Source organism: Crocuta crocuta, unplaced genomic scaffold (genome assembly GCF_008692635.1).
Source record: "Crocuta crocuta isolate KB4526 unplaced genomic scaffold, BGI_CrCroc_1.0 scaffold170, whole genome shotgun sequence".
In the NCBI taxonomy this organism is placed as follows: Eukaryota; Metazoa; Chordata; class Mammalia; order Carnivora; family Hyaenidae; genus Crocuta; species Crocuta crocuta.
The window spans coordinates 1,892,932-1,911,608 of record NW_027527853.1 but is presented as its reverse complement, the minus strand read 5'-3'; the positions used below and the strand labels follow the sequence as shown (position 1 = coordinate 1,911,608).

Here is an 18,677-nt window from a genome sequence, read left to right as displayed (position 1 = left end):
CTAGAGAGCCGGACAGCGTGGTGGTGCGGGCAGCGCCATTGGCCGGCCTGCCGACTGCTGGCCTGGGCCTCCCCCTGCTGCCCAGCACAGCCTTGGCCAAGCAGCTGCTTCAGCCACAAAACCTGGGGGGGTCATACTCAAACCCGTGAGTGCCATTCCCTGGGGCAGTGCCCTGGGAGTGCCATTCCCTGGGGCAGGCCTTCCTCCTTCAGCAGCCCCTCCCGTTTTGCAGGTTGGAGCCGGATGTTCAAGCTGTAGGTCATCAGGAAGGTCAGCTGGTTGTGGCAGATTAAGCTTTGGGGGCCGGGGCTCTAAATGCTAGTTTCTTTACAATGCTTCTGCGTGACCTTGGGCAAGTCCCTTTTCCTATCTGGACCTCGATTTATTCTTTTGTAAAATAGGAGCTTCCCCAAGGGCCGTCCGGCAGATGGGTATCGTGTGGCTTGGCTCTGGGGACATGCGGCTCCCCGACTGCACATCTGGCCATGGCTCACTTCCCTCCTGGCCGGCTCAGCACACTGCCTGCCTGCTGCCCCCTTCCTGGGCCCGAGGGCACCAGCCTGGAGCTGAGTGCTGGCCATGTGCCAGAGACTCGGCAATCAGGCTGGGCTCCAGTGGTGGCCCTCACATTCGGGGTCTGTCCCTGGAGTTCCAGGCGGTGCTCTGGGCTAGCTTTCCAGCCAGATGTCCATGCGTCAGTATCCGAGTAACAAAGGGGGCTGCAGGGTAGAGCTGAGGGACTTGGCGGGCAAGGAAAGGGTGGGCTGGCGAAGGCGGGCAGACACAATAGTAACTTGGTGGGCCAAATAGGTTCTCGTCAGCCAAACGGCTTCTGGATGTCTGCAAAGCTGCTCTGACGTGTCCTCTGGGCATGCCAGCTGCCCTGGCCCGCCTGTAGCTGCTGTCCCTTCCTTGAGCTGCCCAGTCCTCCCTGCACAGCCTGGCGCAGTTGGCTACTGCTCCCATCCCCATCCATACTCCTCAGCTGTCTCCTCTCGGTCCCCTCCTGCCCCCTCTTCGGTTCCTACCTGCCCCTGTGCCAGCCCAGCCAGCGTGAACAACGTCCCCTTCATGCTCAAACCCAGTCGCAACCTCCCGAATTCTTTTATTCTGTGTATAACCCTCTCTCCCAGACCTTGCCTCCCTTCCATCTCCTCATTTTCAAGCGCTTCATCTCCCCAGCCCACTCTCCTGCTCCTGCAGATCAAGGCACTTAATTGCCAAGCCAGCCCAGTGCACAGAGCTGGGAACTATTCAGAAAAATTGACTGTACAAATCTAGGCTGAAGCTCCTGCATGTTTATTCCTTTTCCCAGGAAAGCATGGTTTATTACTGACACTCAGCCAGAAAGGCTGCACGTTCATGTGCGGGGCTCTCGAGCACTTTGATGGGGCTCGAGCTGTGCACACTATTTTACTGTCTAGCCGTTTGTTCCCACAAACTTTGTCAGACAGGCCAACATCAATCTCCCTGTTTCACAGAGGTGGAAAGTTGGCTAGAGAAAGGCATCATAAACTCAGGAGAGGCTGTGACCACTTTTTCCAGGTAGGGCTTTGAGAGTGTGCTACCACCCGGCTGTCTGGAGGCAGGGATGGCCCAAAGGACCCTTCAGATAGCCTTCCAGCCCCAGGATTTGGATTCAGGCAGGGCCGACACTCTGGACGTCTACAGTGCAAGTTGGGATGGATATATCGGGAAGGTCAACCAGAGAGAGGATTTCTATGTCCCAGTTATAGGCTTGGGGTGAGTGAGCCTGAAGTTCACGTGCGAAGTTGTTGTGCACAGCTCCGGCTTCCTGATTTTTGGCACCCAAAACAGGAACCGGATTGCTCTGCCATCAGCAGTCTATTGGCAGATTATCAGAGTTTAGTCAGCAGCAGTGCTTGAATTAGAAAAACAGCCTTCCCTAGAAAGATCTCCCTGTCAGAGACTGACAATAGGTCCCCCATCCAGAGAGATGTGGGGAGAGCATGGCTTCCAAAAAAGGGCCTAGAGAGGTTTTGGAACAAGAACACAATTCTTTGAGCTCAGTTATCCAAGACGGGACCCAGCTGAAGCTTAGGGATTTAGCACTCAATTCCCGGCCGCTTATGTATAAGTAAATAATTTCATCTGCTGTTTGGCAATAAAGAATTCTTTAAATCTCAGCCTTGGTGATTTGTCAGTTTTCTCCTACAGAATCCGTTCACCCATCATTTGGGTTACAGCAGGGAACGAGGCTAGAGGTTCTAGGAGAGGAAGGTGTTGGGGTGTCCTCACCTTCCATCCCGTGTCCCCTATGCCCCCAAAACCCACACGTGGCAGGTGTCTCCCCAACCCTTGGAAAGGCAGTGCTGGAGGAGCTTCGTGTGGGTGGGGGGATGGAATCAAGCCTTCATCTCCCCTCCCCAGAGACACAAGCGCACCCTCTCCTGTGGGCTCTGATAAACTGAACTCAGCCTCACAGAGCCCAGCCCCCAGGCCAGCCCCCCACCCTTCCAGCTCATAGCGTGCCTCGTGTCACTCTGCCTACCTGTGTATTTGCTGACCCCAGCCTCAGCAGCCACATCTCTGAGCGCCAGAATGCCCTGGGAGAGGTCACTGGCCTCGGGGTCCATTTCAATGAGGGCATCAGGGCCCACGTTACCGTAGGCATAATTGGCGATATAGATAGAGTAGCGTCCGGAGCCCTGAGAAGGAAGGAAAAGGAGGGTGGGTGAGCAGACCCATTCGGGTGCATTGTGGTCTCTTTCCCAGAAAGTGGCTCTCCCCCTCCTCTTAGGACCATAGCTCTTTCAAGGGTCAGGTTCTCCTCCCTGGTCTGGGGTGCATGGCCTTGTAAGCTGGGCCCGACTCCAGAGGTGCTTTCCCAGGGGCTACAGAGTGCATGGCACCCACCCTCGACATGTCCTACGACAAAGCAGCCCTGCTTCTCCTTCTATCCTGTTCCAGAAGAACACATCCCTCCCTCTCCCCCACAACCACCTTTTTATAGACAATTTTCTAATGTGCCTCTCTCCAGCTGAGCTCTCTCCAGCTGCCAGCCAGGGTAGCTGCTCAATAAATATTTGCTGATTGATTGATCTACCAATTCCCATTATTCTCAGTCTCTCTCTCTCCCATTCAAGCTCCCTCCAGCCAAGATGACAAGCAAATTCCGGAGTCTTCTCCCTCCCCATTTGTCACCCTGTGTTTCCTCATGCCTCTATTTCAGTAGCACAGGCGGCTCGGATATGCAGGGGTCCTTCTTCCAACCCCCTGGTTTTGCCATATTACCAGAAAGAAATAGTATATTGCTTCTGCCTTTCTAACACTGTCTCAAATGTTTTTTTTCTTTGCATCCAGGAGAAGCCTGGGCACCAGCTCCTTGCGGCTATAGTCGTTCTCCGCGCTAGTCCGAAACCCTGCTGATGAAAGACTCTTTTCTGCCTGTTAGTATAACGGTGTCTTTCTTCAATGGATGTCTCCTTTCCCCTAGGAGATCCGCCTGATTTCTAAATTCTAACAGTTTTCTAGCTTTCCTCTCATCATTTCACTCCAATTAATCAGATAGTACATATTTCTTGAGCTCCAACTACATGCAACACGCTCTGCTCTAAATGTATCTAAGACAAAGTCTTCAGTCTTCACTTGCCTATAGTCTCATTTAAAGGCAAGCTGTAAACGTGGGGCGCCTGGGTGGCTCAGTCGGTTAAGTGTCCAACTCTTGCTTTTGGCTCAGGTCATATCCTATGGTTCATGAGATCAAGCCCTGAGTCAGGCTCTGCAGGGCTTGATTAATAAACAAATAAACTTAATTATTTTAAATGTTTATTTTCTTTTGAGAGAGAGAGAGAGAGAGATAGCCTGAGTGAGGGAGGGGCAGAGAGAGAGGGAAACACAATCAGAAGCAGGCTCCAGGCTCTGAGCTTTCAGCACAGAGCCTGACGTGGGGCTTGAACTTGCAAACTGTGTGATGATGACCTGAGCCGAAATGGGATGCTCAACAACCGAGCCACCCAGGTGCCGCAATAAATAAATAAACTCTAAAGGCAAGCCACACACACAAAACAACCCGGGAGAAACAGAGGAGTTCCAGGCCACCAGACTGTGCTATTTCTTACCCAATGACTCTATAAGCCATTCCTGTTCCACCTAACCAACCACGGACTTTATCCCTTCTATGGGAATGTTTTCTTTGGGGAAGCTGGTTAAGAGCTAGTTGGGTCTGTCTGACTGGTGGGTGAGGGCAGCAAAGGGGCTCCTGGTCTCCCGAGGGGATGCAGACACATCAACGATAACACAATCATATGTATGAGTAAGAGAATATGTGTATTAACTACACTGGATTTAAAATAAAAAAATTAAGAAAATAAATACATTAACTCTACTCGTATTAGAATATTTTAGAAAAGAAAAAAAAAGAAAGAGGTGAAAGAGAACATATACAGCATTTCCTGGTATACAGAAGAGGATCCCCAGAGGAAGGGCATTGAACCATGGGGAGTTCAGGAAAGGCTTTCTAGGAGGAGTCTCAGCCAGGTGAAGTGTAGAGGAAAGAACCTTCCAGGCAGAGAACGACGAACATAAGCAAACCATAAGAAGTTGGTTCAATGTTGCTGGAACATAAAATGCGAGGCAGGGTGTGTCAGGGGCCAAAGCTGGAGCAGGTGGAAAGATATTCTCTCAAGCTGTTGACGCCCCTAGTGCTTTGGTTATCTGAGCCTCCACCCTGCCACCTGGGAGTCTGTGCTCTGCGAATCTTGCTCCTCAGCAGTGCGTGGCCTGGCAGCCTCGGTGTCGTCTGGGAGCAGGTTGGAAATATAGACTCCCAGGGACCCCTCCCCTCTGCCAGACCTGCTGAATCAGAATCTGCATTTTCACAAGACCCCATGTGATGCCTCTGCAAAAGTGAAGTCTGAGACGCACCGCTTTGCAACGCGGCTTCGTGCCTGGGGGAGGACCCTGAAGGCCTCTTGCCCATCCCAGGAGCCCAGTACATGTGTGTGAAATGACAGGAGGAAGGCTGAATGAATGGGCCCGAAGAGGAGAGTGAGCCCTCCCTGTGCCCAAGCCTGACCCCACTGGCTGTTAGCAGTCCCATCAACAAACGGGCAATTAAGCCCAAATGAACTGAAAGGCATTCTGCTAGAAATTAGGATGTTGATAAAATTCCGTTATAGCTAGTTCCTTTCTTCAATGTACTGGGCTGATAAAACTTGACAAACACAGATGTGTTATGGCTGTGGGAGACTGCAGGGATGCACGTGTGACCTTGACTACAATCGCTCTGGGATGGTGAGGTGATCCCAGAGATGAGCCTGGAAAGGGGCTCCCAGTAGGGCAGTGGGTTCACCCTTCAGCCTACATCAGAATCGCCTGCAGGGCTTGTTAAAACACAGATGCTGCCTCTCATCCTTTGAGTTTCTGATTCGGGAGCTCAGAGTGGGCCCCGAGTTTGCATTTCTAACAAGTTCCCAGGTGAAGCTGATGCTGTTGGCCCAGGAGCCACCCTGGAGGGCCGTGGTCTAGGATACTAGCCTGGTCTTCATCCAGCTCTGCCCCTATTTGGCTCTTTGTCCTCAGGGAGGTTCCTCGCCCCCTGTGGCTGCGTCTCCTCGTGTGTTAAAGGAATCATATTCTCCCTGCTTCCTGGCAGGGTTGTTGAGAAGATGAAATGAGACAACACATGTGAAAGGTCTCCAAGAGATAAAAATGCTATATAAACATGAGGCGTAATCATTATCGATCAGGGAACGCTTCTTGTAAGAGATGGGCTTTGAGCTGGATCCAGAAAGGTGGGTGAATGATGAGGCAGCCACAGGCAAAGGGCGGGCAAGTGTGCCAGATGTGGGGCCGAGAGGGAATGAGGGCTGCTGGGAGCGGGCAGGGAGGGCACGGGGTAGGGCTGAGACCTTTACCTGCAGGACGGCTCTCAAACGGCAGCCTGCACCAGAGTCACCCGCAGGGCTAGTTCAAACCCAGATTTCGGCTCCCCTCCACCCACGGTGGGCTCCGAATCAGCAGGTCTGGAGGGCGGAGTGGGGGCCGGGCCTCAGAATCTGCGTTTCTAACCATGCTAACCAGCAACAGGTGCTGCTGGTCTGCAGACCACACTTTGGGAACAGGTAAGATGAAAAGGCTCCACGTGGTGGCTGTGGGGCTGAGGAAGGAGTAGGATGAAGGCTGTAACAGAACCCGTGGTTAGAAATGTGTCTGATGTGGGTTCACCCAGAGACGGGGTGGCCATGGGGCAGAAAGGCATCTAATTCATTCTCAGGCAGGAAGGGCCCAATTCCTGGCTTTGCCTGCCGTTTACCATGTGACCAAGGTCAAGTTGCTTAACTGATTGAAGCCTTAGTTTCCATATCTGTAAAATGGGGATAATGAGAGCATGTACTTCATAAGCTCATTGCGAAGATTCAGCAAGATGATGCATATAAACTGCTGAGCACAGGGCTTGGCATGCTGGTAGCTCATGAAAGTTAGCCGTCATTAAGACTTTGGGTTTCCTACCCCAGGGTGCATTCCTACTCCTCAATTTCCAGAGTGGTCGTGACCTCCCGCTACTCCTCCCCCACACAGTTCTCAGGCCCCAGGGTTTGCCAAGGTGGCAGTGGTGGCTGGACACAGAAAGCAGCCCCTTTCCTGGTGGCAGACGGACCGTAGGGGTGCTTTCTAGCTCCCTAAGGCTGGGGCTGAGTGGGCTGCTAAGTGCCTGTCTATGGCGCTGTGTGCAAAAGCATGGTTGTTGTTTTTTTTTTTTTTCATTTCACATGGTGCCTTTGTCCTGTGGTTAAATGCGTGGGTGTGCGGATGACCTTGTTAGGACAAGAGTGCATCTCTTTGTGATTAACCTTCAGGCCCTGCCACCTGCTCGGAGATGGTTTCCACCTTGGCCATGTGTGGGAAGCCCTTGTTCAGAAGGACTGAGACAGGAAACACGGAGCCTGGGAAGAGGCTCCTAGCGGTGGCCGGGCCTGGTACACCCCAGACCCTCCTCACTCTTCGGGGCTGCTCCCAGAGCCAGCACCTCCTCATTCCCTCCCACTAGGCAGGAGTGGCGAAGATTCAGGTCAGGGCTAAATGTGGCTTCACAGCCCAGCTTGGCTTCTTTTCCCAGCACCAGCTTGTTAAGAAATAAATATTTATACCTGGCACCTGCCTTTTCCCAAGGCCTGGAGGCCCCTGCTGTGAAGATTCACACTGAATCCCCAATCCCCTCGGTGCCATCTCAATCCTGAGATGAGCGAGGCCCCTTGCCCCTGCCCCCAGAATGGAGCTGGGCAGCAGCTGGGGCCCCGCGTACTGATGACTGTCTGTAGAGCCAAGGAGGGGCAGCAGGGGAGCAGGTGACAGGAGGGATTAATCACCCTCACGGCAAGCCGTGGCTCTGGCTGGGGCTGCAGGGACGCAAGCCTGGGCTGGGGCCGCCCCATAGGGCAGGTGGCTGCATCTGCTCCTGCCCCTCCCCCTCAGCCTTTCCTCCCCACCTGCTCTGGGCTGGCACCCCAGGTAGAGAGGACTAGCATGTGCGAACGCGGTGACAGAGCTATTGATTAAACAGAGCACTTGGACGTTCGGGCCACCCTTCACTCACCCACCCCTGAACCTCTTCGTCGTGCCTTCATTTGTTCCACAAACATTTCCGGGGGGAGCTCCATGGCTCAATGCTTGGCACAAAGTAAGCACTTAATAAATACTGGTTGAAAAAATGAATGAGCTAGAGAAGTCTAATTCATGTCCTAGACACACTGCCAATCTATTCCGGGTCGTCAGGCAAGCCACTGCACCAAGCTGGGCCTTGGCTCCCTCCTCTGCCCAATGGACAGATGATGAGAGCCCTTGACCGGTTTCCTCACTGGTTGCTGGGAGGGCCTACAGGGAGAAAGAACATGGAAGTAGACGGTAACTCACCCTGCAGGGCTGGTTAGTATTGAGCATCTACTATGTGCAAGGCACTGTGGGAGCTGCTGGTGCAGCTTTGGGCTCTGCTCCCGACAGCCGCACCCTGTTGGAGGACGTCTGCCTGTTGGCTCTCCTCCAGGCTCTCACTTCACTGTGTGCCCCCTCTCCTCCCCCAGCCCCCCACGCAACCCTGAACTCACCGTCCTGTCCACACAGGCCACAGAGCGCCCGGCAAAGAGGCTGGCCACACCACGGGCCACGTTGACCTCGTCGCTGAGGATGTCTTCCCACCGGTTGTTGCGGAACTTGAACAGCTTGTCCGTGTACGTGGCCACCCCTGGAGAGAGGAGGAAGGGAGGGCCGGTGGCTGGTGGGCCAGCGTGCAGGTACGTTTCGGGTCACCTGCCATAGGTGGTCCGGTCATCTGCGGCAAGGTGAGTGCACCCCGCAGCACTCACTCAAGAGGAGGGGAGGCTCTGTCAAGGGGGCACTCAGGTATTTTCAGTTGAGAGAAGAGACCTTGAGGCTTATGAAAAGAGCCAGCCCGGGCCTTGGGAACTACCCAAGAAATGTTACCACTGCTGTGTGTCCGAGATGACCCTCAGCAGCTGGGCTTCACGTTCGGTACCACGTTCCTGCAACATGCAGGAGATCTGGGATTGCTAGCGTTTCAGCTCCCAAACACAACCCAGAGTATCTCTTTTCCCAGGAGCTACCTCCTACATTCTTTGCTGGATCGCAGCACCTGATCTGGGTCTGAGAAGAAATGATCCTGCTTGGTGGGTGGAGCTCTAAGTCTGGATCTCAGAAGGGGCTGGCAGTGGTGTCCTGACAGATCCATCGCCCACCCCCAGGGGAACCAGATGGCAGTAGGGTCAGCACCCAGGTGGGTGATTTTGGGGCAGCCCTGGGAGGCCCTAGGGAGCAGTGGTCCCCACCCCTTGGAGAAACGTATGGAGGCTGAGGACCCTCAGCTCAGGGAATTGCACACACGTGCACCACACAACATACCACATGTAACTGCAGGGGGTCTGTGGCCTCCCAAGGCAAAGCCATGGCTGAGCAGCTTGTTTTTGGGAAGCAGGGAAGAACTTCTGGTGGCCGGAGGCTCATGCTTTTCTAAGGCCACTTGAGGTTTCTCTCCACTCTGCTGTCACCCCTAGTTTATTTCTTGTTCCTGTGAGACCCAGAGCTGTCATATTTTAGGACGGATCACGTTCTGCTCGCAGGGATGGGCACTGGAAACACACGCAAGGGGCAGCTACAGGAAGCCAGGGAGGTGAGCTTGGGGAAGAGTGGACCTGGGGACAGAACCCTGCCGTTGACTCTCTGGCTGGTCCAGGGGAGAGGCCACAGGCTCAGGTGGAAGGGAGCAGCATGGTGCAGTGGTTAAGACATCAGGGTTTGGAGTGCACGTGCCCCAGTCCTGGTCTCTGTTCTACCCAGATTCTACTTCTAGGGGCTGGCTGTTGATTTTGGGCAAGTTGCTTAGCATCTCTGAGCTCCAGTTTTCCTGGAAATGGGACAGCAGTAAAAGCTGCATCAAGTTTACTGTGAGGAATACATGAGATGATGCACCCCAAAGGCTTAGCACAGTGTCCCCTCAAGGTGGTAGCTATTAGACACAAGTGGTCATTGCCATGTTACAGATGGGCCACTCTTGAAGGCCCTTCGGGACACCAGCTCTGCACTGCAGGAGCCTGGTGACAGTCAGTGCCTGAAACGAAATGACTGAGGAGGTCTGTGGGAGTGTGAGCATGTGAGGTGAGGGCGGTTATAAAGGATCTCTCAGGTGGCTCTGCCCAGGAGATGACAAAAGGCTTTGCTCTCTGAGTGGCCTCCCCTGGGAGCCTCCTCAGACCGCAGGGACCCACGGGGGCTGGTGCGTGGTCTGTGGGGTCTGCAATTGGCCTCAGAGATGCTCACCAGACACCAGGGAGCTGACACTGGAGCCTGACCCACCCAGAGGGGCAGAGGCCCAGCCAGGGGAGGGAAAGGCCCTTCCAGAGCAGAACAAGGAGCAGATCCAGAAGGCCTGCGGATGTCTGTTCCTTGGAGGCTCGGGCTGGGGAGCCACGGCTAGGGTAGGGCAGAGCCGCAGCAGCCCGGGGGAAGCCCACTGGGGCATCTGAGGAGCTGGTTCTGGACTGAAGCACAGGTGCTGACTACGATGGCCTGAGCCCATGCCCCATGCCGACGCCCACTGGCTCGGGCCTTGCTTACTCCTTATCCTCTCCAGCCTTGGTTTCCTCATCTGGGCATCAGGGCAAAAGCTGTGCCTCCTCCACCCAGTGGTGGTGGGAATTACAGGATAAAAAGCACTGGAGGGGCGCCTGGGGGCTCAGTCCGTTAAGCGTCCGACTTCAGCTCAGGTCATGATCTTGCAGTCTGTGAGTTTGAGCCCTGTGTTGGGCTCTGTACTGACAGCTCAGAGCCTGGAGCCCGCTTCAGATTCTGTGTCTCCCTCTCTCTCTGCCCCTTCCTCATTCGTGCTCTCTCACTCTCTCAAAAATAAATCGACATAAAAAAAAGGCACTGAAGCCCCGGGCCAGGGTCAGCCTTGTGCATGGCAACCCACACAGCCCCAGTCCACAGCACCTCATCACAATCCCTGGGGACCAGAAGTATTTAGAAATTCAGATTTTTTCTTTTACATTTTAGAAAGGTAATACAGTGCACACACCATTTATTACATAACACCCCCAGGAGGGATGGGGCAGCACCCTGTAATTAAACACATTAATATTTCTGCAGTAAAATATATGAATATTCACGCTAAGTGGGATAAATAGAGCCTATAAATAACTCACATCAGCTCAGGACAGGTTTTGCTATCAATTCACTTTCCCATAAACTTAAAAAAAAAAACCAACTGAGGCGTTCAGAATGTTTTGGATTTCAGGACTGCGGTAAAGGGACTGGGGGCCTGGCCTGCCGTGCTCACGGCTGTCCCCGAGGCAGTGGCAGCCTTATCACCGCTTCCTAATGCTCAGGGCACCTCTAAGGAGGGCCCTGCAGGCGTCTGGGTCTGCAACCTCCCCGACAGCAAGTGACCCTTGCCCTCTTCTGTTGCGACAGGGCCCCTTTGGACGATGCCTCTGCTAGTCTAGTCCCCCCGGAAGTACTGTGGGTTAACGTCCAGCAAGCACGGGCCAGGGTGAGGCAGCCGCTGCGAGCAGCGGGGCCCGCGGAGCTCCGTGGGGACCCCTGCATTCAGTCACGTCATGGAGTTCCTGCCTCAGCGAGACAAGAGGAACAAACGGGACCACCATGACTCTGTCCCTTTCTGCTTCATCACCTCCGATTCCTACTGCTCACCCAAGATAAACCTTTCCCAGAGTGTGCTTTTTTTGGTAATTTTTTAATGTTTATTTAAAATTTTTTTTAATGTTTTAAATTTATTTCTTTTTTTTTGTTAAATGTTTTATTTATTTCTAGGAGAAAGAGAGACAGCGTGAGCAGGGGAGGGTCAGAGAGAGAGGGAGTCACAGACTGAAACAGGCTCCAGGCTCTGAGCTGGCAGTCAGCACAGAGCCCCACGCGGGGCTCGAACCCACGAGCCACGAGATCATGACCTAAGCGAAAGTTGGACGCTTAACCGACTAAGCCACCCAGGCGCCCCTTAAATTTATTTCTGAGAGAGAGTGAGACTGTGTGAGCAGGGGAGGGTCAGAGAGGGAGACACAGAATCTGAAGCAGGCTCCATGCTCTGAGCTGTCAGCACAGAGCCAATGTGGGGCTCAGACTCACGGACTGCGAGATCATGACCTGAGCCACCTAGGCACCTCTTAAAGAATTAAATTAATTATTTAATACAGTCCTTCCCAAATACAGTTGGCCACGGAACCCCTTTTTGCAGCTTATCTATTAACATCCTGTAGACCTAGCACTGTTCCTAGCAAACTGCTCTCTTAGGGTGTGAGGTCCACCCAGGCACTGGAGGGGGGTCAGAGCGCCATGTGCTGTTAGTTTCTCCCCCTGTTCCACCTCCTGGCTTCTCAGCTGACCAAGTACGCCCAGAAGAATAAACTAATTAAGGTAAAATGTGCAACAGTGATGCAGAGCCTTGTAGATCATAAACGGGAACGGCAAAATCAATGGCAGCCCCTCTGCAGGCAGAGGCCTGGAGGCCTGGGCGAGGAGAGACGGGAGCCCATGATTTAGGAAGAGCAAATGCTCTGGCAGCTGCAACCTGGGTAATTAGGTGTGTCAAGAAGACGGATAAACAGCAAGCCGTGCGGGTCGATGGCACTGGCAATAACCACCCGGCACTGGCCCCCGGCGCATGTCTGCGTGTAATCCCGCCTTCTGGCTCCTTGTAGCTGCACTCTGCCCTGGGGTCGCTCACCAAGTCGGGGGGGGGCGGCTGCTCAGGAAGAAGAGAGAAGAGGGGAGCTCTCCTGAGCCCCTGGGGGAGACTCTGAGAGGGCAGTGGCCTGGGAGAAACAGAAGGGTGTTCATGGGCAAGACGTGGGGCGCTGGGGGTCACAGCCCCTACGAGAGACAGGTCTGGGGGCTCCCAATTCTGACTTTGGCACCTTGGCATTAAAGGAGCCTTGGAACTGCCAGTTACTGCCAGGAGGCCAGTGGGAAGGCCCAGTGGGTGAGGCTGGGGGGTCTACCATGCCCTGCTGGGCACCGAGTGCAGCGGGAGGCCACGGAGAAGCAGGAGTCTTGGTCGCTGATCCAGGATGCTTACGGTCCATTCGACAACAGGAGGGATAGGGAGAGGAGGTGCCACAGCACCGCAGTGAAACTAATATTACTTAACATTTCTACAGCACTTCACGTATATTCAGTCATGTGCCAGGCACATATATTCCTTCACTAACTCTCACCACAACTGCGAGGTGGGCACTATTCTCCTGACCTGATGCACAAGAGACAAGGGACCTACCTAAGACCCCACGGCTAGCAGAGCTCCGAGGAAGAGGACAGGGTGATGCATCCTGGAGATGCCATGAAGTCAGGGTGGAAGAGGCCATAGTTATCAGAGAAGGCTTCATGATGGAGGAGGCACGTGTACCCGTACTTGAAGGGTCAGAATAACAACAACAGTGACTCCTGTTTCTAGAGCGCTTAGCATGGCCAGGCTTCCCATGAAGCGCTCTCTTTTATAGCCATCGTCTTGCCAAAACCCCACAGCCACCTTGAGAGCTGGTACAGACCCATTTTACAGATGGAGAAATTGAGGGGGCAGAGAGATTAGTCAATTGCCCAAGGTCACAGAACTAGTAAGTGGAGGAGACAGATTCAAGGCCTGTGCTTCTGTGTGCCACTCTCTGTGGCTTAGGTGGAGGGGTGGTGCTCTAGGCAGGCCGGGTGCATAGACAGGGATGCAGAGGGGATGCTAGAGAGGACAGTTTGTGGAGGCTGAGAAGGAAGAACATGGCAGGGCAGGAGAGACCCACTAATTCCAGGATGGAGGGTGAAGGGACCATGGTGGTTTCTGATCTGGGGAAGACGGTGTTTCTAGAAGATTAACCTGGCAGTGGAGTGAGGAGTGAGCTAGCAAGGGAGAAAAGGGGGACACTTCTGTGATGATGGGGGAGCGAGAGGAAGCACGGGGTGCAGGAGGCTGGAGCACGAAGGGCAGAAGGGATTGGGTGAGAGAGGTCCACAATGTGGGGAGAGCGACTGAAGCGGGAGTTTGGGCCCGCTGGGTGTGGGGCCATTTGCATTCGACAGGGTCACAAAGCGGTGAGAAGACATGTCCAAGAGGTCGCTGGCCACAAAAGCTATCAGCTTGCATAGCAGTGAGGTTGGAGCGGGGGCGAACGAGACAGTCCGTGTCCCAGGAGCAGCCTCATTCGGGTGCAGGAGGAAGAAGGGGCAGAGATGGAGGAGTCATCAGACAAATACAAGGGGAAGGTTCTGCACTGAGGGCAGCAGTGTCAAGCAAGTGGCCCTCAAGTCACCATTCCGTCATCCTCTCCACACCAAGCTTTGCCCCCAGAGGATAACTTGGAGCCACCAGGAGGGTGAGTTTGGGTCATAAAGGGCTCTTCCTAAGGATCACTGGCCCTGAGTGCCTCCTCCACCATGGGCTGCCCCCACCTCGGGGAGACGACCTGGCTTGTGGTCTGGTGTTGGTGGCAAAGAGAAGAGTGAGCAGTGTGTGTGGCAGGGAGGAGGGCTCCACCTCCCGCTTCCTTCATAAGGCAAAGAGATTACTGCCAAACAGCAGGGTTAAGGAGGGGGCCAGCAACATCCCTGGTCTAGGTTGACCTTGGGCAAGTCATAAGCTTGTCTGTTTCTTAGTTGTAAAATTGGGTAATGAGAATGACCACCTATTCATCAGGCTGTTGTGAGAGTTAAATTCTATAATTCATGTGAAGTAGTTACGACAGTATCTGGCACATGATCAGTTCCATAAGTAATAAAAATAATAGGGGCGCCTGGAGGGCTCAGTTGCTAATGTGTCCTACCTACTCTTGGTTTCAGCTCAGGTCATGATCTCATGTTTTTGTGAGTTCGAGCCCCACATCAGGCTCTGTGCTGACAGCATGGAGCCTGCTTGGGATTCTCTCTCTCCCCTCCTCTCTCCGCCCCTCCCCTACTTGCTCTGTCTATCTCTCTCTCAAAGTACATAAACTTAAAAAAGTAAAAATAGTGTATAACATCATCATCATCACTGTCATCATCACCACCATCCTCACCACCAACCACTGTCACCATCATCAAGACCATCCTCACCATCCTCCCTCTCCTGCCTATCATCATCATCACCACCCGCATCACTACCATCACCACTATCACCATCACATCATCACCACTGCATCGTCATCGCTATCACCACCACCACCATCATCATCATCATCCAGGGAATTACAGGCCATGACCACTCCAGCTCCACAATGAGCCACATCCCAGGAGACAACTGAATAAACTGACATTAAGTGTAAAATGCTTTATAAGACTTTGTCAATGGAAAGCCAGCAAAGCTGTGATGGCCTCAGGGGAAAAAAGGATGAATTTAGACAAAGGACATTTTAATGAAGAAGGAACCTAGGCTCTCCTTGACCATGATATTATTTCTGACCCCAGTCTTCTTCCTTCCATCCCTGGGTGAAAAGGGAAATCTTGACCACCTGCTGCCAGGTGTTTCACTCATATTAGCTCATTTAGCCCTCTCTGTATCATGTCAGGAAGGTAGGCTCTTCGTTTTACAGAGAGAAATTGGGACTCTGAGGATTAAGTCACTTGCCTAAGGATGCACATCTGGTGTTAAGTGGCAAAGCTGAGCTTCAAACTCTGGTCTGACTTCAAAGTGTCCTCCATCGCACCTTGTATTAACGAGCTGGAGGGGTGCTGGTGGAGGGCAGTCTAGTCCCTGACTCCTAAGGGACCTCACTCTGTGGTGGGACTGCGAAAATGGCCCTCGGAGCCCATGCTCTTTATGGAACTGCTTTGACAGCCTCAACCATCCTGGCTTCTTATGGGGCTACATGGAAACCATGGCCCAACTGTGGGGTTGGGAGAGGGAGCCTGAGCAGCTCGTGAGCTTCTTCCCAAATGGGCCTAGGCTGGGGGAGCTGAAAATCAGCCTTTTGCATCCAAAGGAAAGCAGGCTGGGGATTAGGAGACCTCGGGAGCCTACTAGGAAAGAAGGTGGAGACTGAGTAGTGTCTTCCAGGCTTTACCAGGCACTGGAGGTCAAAGACAGCCTGTTAAAATGATAGGTCTGGAGTGGGGCCTGCCCTTCAAGCTGTTGCCAATGCCGCTGGGCCACAGAACACACTCTGAGTGGCAAGACGTAGGGTGTCTGGGCGTAGCTGGAGGTGGCATGACTGAGGGAGCTGCTGGACCAGGGGTGTGCTTTCAAGAGCAGGTGGCTTATCCGTTGTGTGGGCAGAAGCCGGAAGTGCAGCCCGCCCCAGTCCCCTTTCTTTTCTGGCACAGTGACTGAGTCCTCCTCTCCGAGAGGGTACAGAAGCCCCTGCCCATGGCCTAAGGATGACACAGAGCCCACAAGCCACCAGCGAAAACAGCGATAAATCCAAGTTCCTAAAAATAAAATTTTTCTGCATTGCAAAACCCGCTATGAGCAAAGACAAAACAAAAATGACAAACAAGGGGAAACTATCTGCAACATGCATTACAGAGAACTAATTTCCCTAATTTATAAAGAGGTGTTATAAATCAATAAGAAAAAGGCCAATAATCAATAGAAAAAATGGGCAACGATGATGAGCAGAGACTCATAGAAAAATATGCTCAGTCTCACTTGTTTTGAGAAAAATGAAAATTAAGATAAAAATGAATAAATGCAATAAAAATGAAATTGGTACATTTAGATACCAATTTTTTTCCTACCAGATTGGCAAATATTAAAAATGAGGACACACTGTGTCGATGAGAATGTTGGGAGACGCTCACTCACATCAGGGCCAACAGGAATGTCATCAGACTATCCATTTGAAGGGTGGTTTGGCAATGCCTATCAAATCCACACACGTATATGCCTCTGATGCAGCGATTCTCTTCTAGGAACTCACCTTATGGGTGCACCTGCAATGCTGCACAAGCTTATTCATTTGGTGGCACTGCTTGTAGGAGCAGAAGATTGCAAGCAATCTAAATGTTCATCAACAGAGGACCAATTTGGTGAACGGCAAATCAGCACAATGGAGTACTACACAGCCATCCAAAGAATGAGCAAGCTGTCTGTGTGCTGCTGTGAAATAATATCTGAAATCGATTGTTAAATGAAACAAAGAGCAGCCACATGAGTAGAGCACAGTCCTGTTTGTGTGGAAGAGGAGGGAGAATATGCAGATTGAAGGTAGCAGTAATGAGTGACTATTCTGTTGAGTGAAAACAACATAAGTGGCGGGGCTCACAGCTGCCACTGGCCCATCCCCGGCCCACGCCCCCATTACCCAGGTTATGTGGGCAGAAGGACTCAGGGCCACACAGCACAGCATCTGGGGTGGCCAGCGCCAGACCCCCAGGGAGCTGGCTGGGAGCTGCAGGCCTTCCTGGCATTGTGGCCGATCTTTCTCTGTTCCCTCCCTCCTACCTATCTTCCAATTCTTAATCCTTGACCCATACCCTCCTCGTACCCTTATCTGGGTGGCATTTGTTTACATGATGGTCCTTTTCTGTTTCTGCTCCTAGAGTCTCTCTCTCTCCCATGGGCCAGCAGGGAGGCCTGGCCCCTCTGCCCAGGACACTTCTAAAGGCTCCGACTTTCTTCGCGCTGCAGGATTGTAACAGCTATTGCTTGGAGAGCACTTATTAAGTCCTAGACACCATTATAAGTGCTTTTCATTCAGTATCTCGGTTGCTCATTCAAATATATGTATTGAATGTTTATTAAGTGACATAAGCACTTCTTTGCATCTGGACATACAGCAGCAGGCAAGACAAAGTTTTTGTAACTGTGGGGCTGAGTAGGAGAGATGAACAACAACCAAATGTATAACATACTTTCAGATAGCACTAAGTGCTAGGAAGAGAAATAAAGCAAATTAAGGTCACGAGGAGGGGATATGGTTTTAAGGCATTCAGTAGGACATCTGGGGATGAGCCTGAATGAGGGGGAAGTTCAGGCTGTTCTGTACTTCTGAACAGAGTGAGCTCTGAGAACAGTGGTGGGAAAAGCATTTCAGGCAGAGGGAACAGCAAGTATGAAGGCCTCAGGTGGGAACATGGTGAGTGAGAGGAAATGAGTGGAGGCAACGAGGTCAGAGGACAGTCTGGCTCACACCAAGCAGGGGCGCTGTGGGCCACGGTAGAGATTCTGCGTATAGTCTATGGAGCTACTGGAGGGAGTGGAGCTTATGAAGTTGATAGAATTTTCATGTTCTACAGATGAAGGGGTTGAGGCTGAGAGAGGTCACCCAGTGAGTAAGGTGCAGACCCCAGGGTTGTACAGACTGACTCCCACTGCCAGGGTGCAGTGTCCCAACCCTTCTCCAAGGACATTAGTGCTGACATCCCAAAGGCTGGCTGAGGGAGGGGACAGGGCTGTCCATCCACAGGCCCCTCCCACACCCCAGCACAGGCTGCAGGGGCCCCCAGGCACATGCCAGGGCAGGCATGGGCTGGCAGGGCTCCCAGAGGGGATCTCAGGGTCCCTACCGTGGGCAGGGTGGCAGTGGCTGAGTGTCATGCCAGCTGGACCCAAGGAGGCACTGATGTGGCACAAATATCCCAGCTCTACACCTGCCCACTGTCGATGAATTGACTGAATCACTCAACTGAAAAATGAACTCGAACCCACAGAAGGTCACTGGGAGCTGTGCGTCTGGAGCTGAGGCTGCTGGGCACTGCTGCCCTCACCCCAGCGCCGGGGCCCAGCTCCAGCTTCTCCCATACGAACACTTGCACCCTCCAACCCAGGAAGCCCAGGACCTCCTGGGGGGGCTTGCGCGTTGCTTGCCTCCCCTTGTCTTCCCTTAGTTCGCAAACCTTCTCTCAGGCCTAATGGCTCATGCCTTGTCTGCTCTTCCTGGATTTATTTATCAAGTTTTGACTGTGCTCTTAGGACGTTCAAAGTCTAGCTGGGCTGAGGGTGCCAGTATAGGGACTTTGCCTTTAAGGAGCTCAGAGTCTATGAGAGTCAGGTACCTAGAGAAATATAAAGCTGTATTGGGCATACAGTGTAAACTTCAGGAGGGTGAGGTTTTTGTCTGTTTCATTCATAGGGCATTCTCAGTGCCTAGAATAGTGCCTGGCACACAGTAGGTGTTCATTAAATACTTGTCCAACGAATGAATACATTCATGAATGAATGGGGCCATGGTTAGGCTAGGGCTAGGCTGGGCACAGAACTAACATGACTGGTGGAGGTGGTGTGGTGGTGG

General features: G+C 52.8%; 1 protein-coding gene across 2 annotated transcripts in view; it reads right to left on the bottom strand.

The window, feature by feature from the left end:
• The window catches only part of CRTAC1 (cartilage acidic protein 1), a 120,762-nt gene that overhangs the window by 31,084 nt on the left and 71,001 nt on the right, over nucleotides 1-18,677 (bottom strand). For both annotated transcript variants that reach the window (XM_077778951.1, XM_077778946.1), the window contains exons 3-4: nucleotides 8,067-8,203; nucleotides 2,513-2,669 (exon numbers count right to left, since the gene is read on the bottom strand). In XM_077778951.1, the coding sequence (XP_077635077.1) occupies nucleotides 2,513-2,669; nucleotides 8,067-8,203 (294 nt within the window). The remainder of the gene's footprint in view (nucleotides 1-2,512; nucleotides 2,670-8,066; nucleotides 8,204-18,677) is intronic.